Raw genomic sequence first — 6,956 nt, 5'->3', positions numbered from 1 at the left:
AACAAGTACATTTATATAGTTTGATTTTAATTTTTATATATTCACGAATTTTTTTCTTTTGGGCTAAAATTAGCTCCCTATTTGAAAATCCTAGCTTCAGCAGTGGTAACAAATTAATTAACTTTAATATTGATTGAGAATCTAATTATTTATTTTGAAGATAAATTATAAAATTGGGCCCAATTGATATGCTCATTTACATACTTATATCTATTATATTACCTCTTACACTAGACACTTTTAAATTAGATTTTTTCAAAATATCCTTAGTATATATATTATGACTTAACCAATTTCATTCCACTTTCTCATCATTGAATCCTACTTCAATTTCATACATCAAATCAAGATCTATAAATTCCTTTATATAGGTTAGTTTTAAGTATTTTAAGTTAGTTTACACATTTATCGAATTATATTTGGAAAGTTTATCCAACCCAATGGGTTCACAGTTCACGATTTTGATTTCCAATGAAAGCAACTGTAAAGTAAATTCATACAAGTCATTTGAATTTCCTCGTAATTGCTTGCAAAGGGATTTCATTCACATTTGCTTCCACTACGAAGGGATTGCATGAACTGATAAGGCAATTGCCTTCGCAGTTTTATCGTATGTTTTGTAGTTGCTTCAAGTGCGAGAACCGGTGAAAATGGAGAGTCAAAGATAAAAAAACGTTGGCCAATGGTCACAATGGCCACCGGTGTAACAAAGTGTAAAATTCAATGACTATACCATGAAGAATTGAAGTTCAGTGGCGCCAATGTGAAAATCGGTAAAGTTCAGTGGCAATGGTGTAATTTACCCGTATGAATAATGGATCTTTTAAGTGGAACAAACAAAAAAAGACAAATGACAAGTGAACACCGCCAAATCAACTTAAAGAAAAGTAAACAAATCACAAGTACCACGTTAATCTGAATCAGTTCCACGCGCTCATTACATACACTCAACCACATAGAACAATTCCTCCACAGTTCTCCTGCTTAAACAAGTGTATGTACCCACTTTGAATTGAATCATCTGCTCTGTTTCATCTCAGAAAAAAAATCTCAAGTCTCACACCGATCGATCAAATTATCTCTGCAAATTTTTTTTAAAGAAAATGCAGTACAAGAATCTAGGCCGGTCAGGGCTGAAGGTGAGCCAGCTTTCCTATGGCGCTTGGGTGAGCTTCGGCAACCAGCTGGATGTCAAGGAGGCAAAGTCCCTCTTGCAGTGCTGCAGAGACCACGGTGTGAACTTCTTCGATAACGCCGAGGTTTATGCCAATGGAAGAGCAGAGGAGATCATGGGTCAGGCGATCCGCGAACTCGGATGGAAACGCTCTGAAATTGTGGTTTCTACCAAGATCTTCTGGGGAGGTTCCGGTCCTAATGATAAGGGATTGTCCAGGAAGCATATTATCGAGGGAACAAAAGCTTCTCTTAAAAGACTTGATATGGATTATGTCGATGTGATTTACTGCCATCGGTCAGTTTATCATCTATTTAGTTTTTGGATTTTCATTTTTCTACTGTGTTTTGTTGATTTGGTGTGATTGGCCGCTGGAGATTGTGACGTTTGATTTTGGTAATTTTGGTGTCTTTTCTTCTTAACTTCTGTGTACAGGAAATGCTTCCCAGAAATTCTCTCCTGATATAACATTTTAGCTCTTGATCTGTATAATTTGTTGTGTATGATTGTTTCAGAGAAAATTTGATCCTGATATGCTAATTGCTATAGTTCTTGTTGTTCGTTTCTTGAAGTGGGACGCTTTATAATCTATTGGTTCAATTATTTGTTTATAGCTTTATGAGGCAGTGAGGCCTGATAGATTGACGAAAGAATTTGTTTTGATCTTTTTGATATGAATCCATGTTTGTTTGAAATGTTCTAATAGATAATCATTTTAAGCGTTCCTGTTACTAGAATTTATAGTTTGTCCGCTCTACATGTTTTGAAAATGTGTTTTTAGTAAGATAGTAGGATTTAATGTGTACCATTTGAATGCCTTCTATTGTTACAGGCCGGACACATCAACTCCAATTGAAGAAACAGTACGGGCAATGAATTTTGTGATCGATAAGGGTTGGGCATTTTACTGGGGTACTAGTGAGTGGTCAGCACAGCAGATCACTGAAGCATGGGGAATTGCAGAAAGGTTGGACATGGTTGGACCTATTGTTGAGCAGCCAGAGTATAATTTGCTGTCTAGGCACAAGGTGAGGACTTATTATGCATGTAAAAGTGTGAAAAAAGTTCGGATTTTCTATTTAACTAGCAAAATGGTTTGCTGGAATGATTTGTAAATTTCTCCATTTCATGGATTTGTAACCGTACCTTTTCCTAGGTAAACGAAGGGAATTTTGGTTGATGTCAATATGGATAAATGTTTTGGATGTTGTTTTGGTAACCGTTAGGAGGAAATTAGCCAAATATATTCATCACATGAATATCTCAAACTCAATTAGTTCACCTTAAGTAAGGTTAAGATCATGAAATAAGACTTCCTGGAGATAAATTGTGCTTAGGAGTTCAGGAATGTTGCTGGTTTTTTCTCTGTAAGGGCTCTTTTCTGTGGCAATGCCCTTTTGATTTAATATACTTAAGCACCGGAATCACTACCTCCTTGGTTTTTTGGAAGGTGTTTCTTATTGCAGTATGAACTACATTTGTCAAAAGTAGAGGTTCTAGTTGTGATTTTTAGAATATTAATTTAGAGCCAATAAAAAAGAAAAAAACATAATAGATATCAAATGGAAAAATGAAATTTAGTCTAATGAAAGTTCTACTTATAAATTATAAAGGTTTTAAGAGTTAACAGGCTATTCACAAGGATGGGGAAGATGTTTGTGAGTTTGGTGAATGACATTGCAAAGGGAGGAAAAGCTCATAGCAGAAAAATAATCATGTAAACATGTTTGAGATAGTTGGACTTGCGGCAGTGGTAGCTTTTATGCAAAGGAGTTGTGATACTACACTTTGTCTTAAAGCAGAGCAAGTTCTGTGTAATGGGAAAACTAGAAGTCACATTCTGTTAAGTTAGAAGTAGCTGTAATACATCATACATGCATAGAATACCAAGTTCATCAATATCTCTATCAGCCATAAGACCCAAGACCGCAAGAAGCTTTCAGATAATGTCACATCTAGTTTGCATGATTGGATTGGTGCAAGATCAAATAAGGCAGGAGCTATCAGTTGTTCTTGTTATTATTATAGTTTTTTTTTTCATTTTTTCATTTTATTTGTGTGTGTGTGTGTATATGTTAGTGGACGTCTGGTTAGCCACTGCATGTGTTAATTCAAGTATTCTTATAATAGTGGTAGCAAATACTTTTTGCAGCTGTCTCATAAACATCTGAACTTAGTTTTTGCTTGTGGAATGCCTTTGTGCATGTGAATTGAGTGGATATAGATCTTCTTTTGCTTGCTTATGATTAATCCATATATTATCTGGATGCAGGTTGAGTCAGAGTACCTTCCTTTGTACACAAACTATGGCCTGGGTCTCACAACTTGGAGTCCACTCGCATCTGGTGTACTCACTGGAAAGTACAGCAAGGGAGCTATACCTCCTGACAGTCGTTTTGCATTGGAAAATTACAAAGTATTAACTCTTTGCATTTATTATTTAGATGGCTCAATTTGTAGTTACTTTGAAAACTCCTCAATTTTACAAACATTTCTAGCATCAGTTGTTACTTTATTTTGTATTTACTCCATTATTAACTTAATTGTATGCTCTTCTTTCTTTTGGGTTGGATATATATCATATGCATTAAAAAACATGAATGTTTGTGGGCAATTGTCCTTGCAGCAGATCTTGACTTTGGATGGCCTCATATTCCATTGACGCAACTTGCATGTAACATTTCATTTCAATTCATATCTTGTGATTTCATTCTTTTATGTTTGTGTCTTTATTGTCCAGCATAGAATTGAAAATAATTTCTTCATGCAAATCATAGTTAACTTCTAGTGTATTCATAGAATTCTGCTATAATTATGCATTCCCTAATTTTGTTTTGTTCTCTGCAGAATCTTGCTAGCCGGTCCCTGGTTGATGACATTTTGAAGAAGGTTAATGCACTTAAGCCAATTGCTGATGAATTGGGTGTACCTTTGTCTCAACTTGCAATTGCATGGTGTGCTGCCAATCCAAATGTTTCATCAGTCATTACTGGTGCTACAAAGGAGTCTCAGGTTAGCTTTTGAAACAATTAGATTTTTGTGTGTGGCTGCTCTTCTTTGAATTTGTGCATTTTTTTTTATTTTAAATTTTATCATCTATAGACAGACAGACAGACACATACGCAAGTAAATAATGCAATGTTGTATATTAATGAAGTATGTTATGAATGTGAATGCAGATTCAAGAGAACATGAAAGCCCTGGATGTAATTCCATTGTTGACTCCTGCGGTAATGGAGAAGATAGAGGCTACTGTTCAAAGCAAGCCAAAACGTCCTGATTCATATAGGTAATCAGTCCACTTGCTTTCTGCATCTGGAAAAGCAAGCCTTCTGTTTTGTGTGCCGAAACCCGAAAGGATATATTCTTATATTTATTCACTTTTATTGGAACTTATGAAAAAACCTCATATGATTTCATATCTGGATGTTTGCTTATTTAGTTATGGATTTCTATTCAAAATACCCATCTTCTTCCATCCCATGTTTTGCTTTCTTTTCCTTAAATCTTGGTAAAAACCTTTTAGCCCCTTAATTTAATATTAGAAGTAAATACTTCTTTTCTGGAAAAAATGTTGTGCCTTTGAACTTTTAAGTGTTTGTGTTATTGCAAGTTTGTTTTACTATAACAAAGCAGGGGCTATAAAAGGAATATTGTGATTATATATTATTATTAATGTGTTTTAATTGTGAAGTTTATGAGTTCCAACCAATAAGATAAAGTAAATAAAAAAGTTCAATGCAAAGTGTAGGGTTTAAGAAAGGGTTTTAGTCCTTTTTTTTTTTTTTTTTAAATATCTGAATGAGATAGATAGAAGTGAGCAGCAAACTTATTTTTGGTTTTCTTCTGATAGGTACAGATAAAGTAGAGAGATGGTTAAATGAACCTTGTGTAGGTAGTGGCTACCCTTTTATAGGTCATGGGCTGGTATGGAAAAAGACTATCCTACCCTTTGATAATGATTATGGGCTTCTGCTATAGTTTCCGACTTGGTCTATGGTGGCACTATGGTTAAAGTGTGACCTCCCTGGCTCTCAAATCATAAAGCATTGATTTTTTTTTTTTGGAATCTATAAAGCATTGATTTTTATAACTAAATTTAAGAATTGATGGATTTTGTGCATTAACTTAAATCATGTTTTTTCTTTGAACCATAACTAGAATTATTGTCGTGAAACTAAATTAGATAAACTGTTTGGAAAAATCCTGCAGTAGAACCAGATATTTAATTTGGGTAAATAAATTGACAACAAAATAAAACAGAACAATAAAATAAATGATAAAGAGGTTTATGTGATTCGGCAATTTGCCTACTCCATGGATGAAGGAGACCGAAATTATTCTATTATAGAACTGAAAGTGGTACAAAAGATTGGAGAAAACAACACTCAAAATCCCTTAACCTCAATACATTTAAAATCTCACAATTCTCTCTTGCAGAATATCACTCAAATTAGCAATTTATTCTCAATTGGTTGGATGCATAAATCTATGCCAATGCATGGTTTTTATAGGGAAATTTTGGGATGCGAATGGAGGAATTTAAAGTTAAAAATTATATGTGAACAAACGAAAAAAGAAATAGGACTAAAATGAATGTTTGGCAAAAAAATCCCATACTGCAAATTTTGGGATGTGACTAGAGGAATTTAAAGTCAAAAATTATATGTGAAAAAACGAAAAAAGAAATAGGACTAAAATGAATGTTTATTAAAAAAAATCCCATACTGATTTGATGGACGGTAACTTGTGGAATTTTAAAATTATGTTTACAAATCTCCACTTTGATTTGAAATTTTACAAAAGTCTTCATTCGTTGTAATGCTTTTGAACTGAGTTCACCAACCAAGTCACGTAGCCAAATAACTTCGTTTATACCTTCAACTACAGCTATATATTATGCTTCTATAGTGGACAATGCAACTGTAGGTTGTAAAGTAGCTTTCCAAATGATGACACTGATACCAAGAGTAAACACATAACAAGTTTAGCATTTTTCATATCAAATCGCTCCAACACTTTTTCAACAAAACTTTTATGAGTTAAACAAAGTGTTCATGCAACTCTATCTCTATGGATCTCCATACTAAAAATCTTCTTGACAGCTCCCAAATCTTTCATCTCGAATTCACTACTCAGCTCTGCTTTCAATCTGTTGATAATAGACATATCCTTGGCAACAACAAGCATATCATCAACATAGAGTAACAAATAAACAAATGAGTCCTTTACAAGTTTAGTGAAATAAACACAACTATCATATTGGCTCCTAAAATAACCAGGCCTAATCATAAAGGAATCAAATCACTTATACCATTATCGAGGAGACTGGTTTAACCCATATAGTGATTTTTGTAACAAGCAAACATGGTCTTCTTCGCCTTCGATTTCAAAACCTTTAGGCTGTTGCATATAGATGTTCTCCTCAAGTTTTCAATGTAGAAAGGCGGTTTTGACATCGAGTTGTTCTAACTCTAGGTCATTTATAACAACCAATGCAAGCAAAACACGAATAGAGCTATGTTTAACAACAAGAGCGAAAACATCATTAAAATCAACTCCTTGTACCTGACTATAGCCCCTAGCTACTAATCGTGCCTTGCATCTAGCATCCTGAACGCCTGGAATGCCATCTTTTCATTTAAGGACCCATTTACAACTGATAATCTTCTTGTTCTTTGGCGGTTTCACCAATTCCCACATTTTATTTTTGTGAAGAGATTCCACCTCCTCTTGCATGATTATCAACCATTTTCCAGAATCATCACCAGACATGGCTTCT

The 6,956-nt window shown here is 34.3% G+C and overlaps 1 protein-coding gene across 3 annotated transcripts; it reads left to right on the top strand.

Annotated features, from left to right (window-relative positions):
- The first annotated feature begins 968 nt into the window (after positions 1–968).
- On the top strand, positions 969–5,187 carry LOC136219407 (probable voltage-gated potassium channel subunit beta). Of its 3 annotated transcripts, none has more exons than XM_066006802.1 (6): positions 969–1,471; positions 2,007–2,202; positions 3,447–3,590; positions 4,022–4,186; positions 4,354–4,463; positions 5,028–5,187. In XM_066006802.1, exons 1-6 carry the CDS (start codon positions 1,104–1,106, stop codon positions 5,035–5,037), a joined length of 993 nt encoding a protein of 330 aa, XP_065862874.1. In that variant the 5' UTR covers positions 969–1,103; the 3' UTR covers positions 5,038–5,187. The 3 variants fall into 3 exon arrangements, with proteins under 3 accessions (XP_065862874.1, XP_065862876.1, XP_065862875.1); XM_066006804.1 differs by having other exon boundaries at positions 5,034–5,052; XM_066006803.1 differs by lacking the exon at positions 5,028–5,187 and having other exon boundaries at positions 971–1,471; positions 4,354–4,652.
- Positions 5,188–6,956: the final 1,769 nt, after the last annotated feature.

Source organism: Euphorbia lathyris, chromosome 2 (assembly GCF_963576675.1).
Source record: "Euphorbia lathyris chromosome 2, ddEupLath1.1, whole genome shotgun sequence".
In the NCBI taxonomy this organism is placed as follows: domain Eukaryota; kingdom Viridiplantae; phylum Streptophyta; class Magnoliopsida; order Malpighiales; family Euphorbiaceae; genus Euphorbia; species Euphorbia lathyris.
Note: the sequence above shows the minus strand (reverse complement) of the source record. Positions and strands in the feature narration are given on the sequence as shown.

Excerpts from the sequence above, each read along its gene's own strand:
- LOC136219407 (XM_066006802.1), top strand. The coding sequence starts at position 1,104 with ATGCAGTACAAGAATCTAGGCCGGTCAGGGCTGAAGGTGAGCCAGCTT. Across the intron at positions 1,472-2,006 it reads GATGTGATTTACTGCCATCG|GCCGGACACATCAACTCCAA; the intron begins GTCAGTTTATCA and ends CTATTGTTACAG. Across the intron at positions 2,203-3,446 it reads ATTTGCTGTCTAGGCACAAG|GTTGAGTCAGAGTACCTTCC; the intron begins GTGAGGACTTAT and ends ATCTGGATGCAG.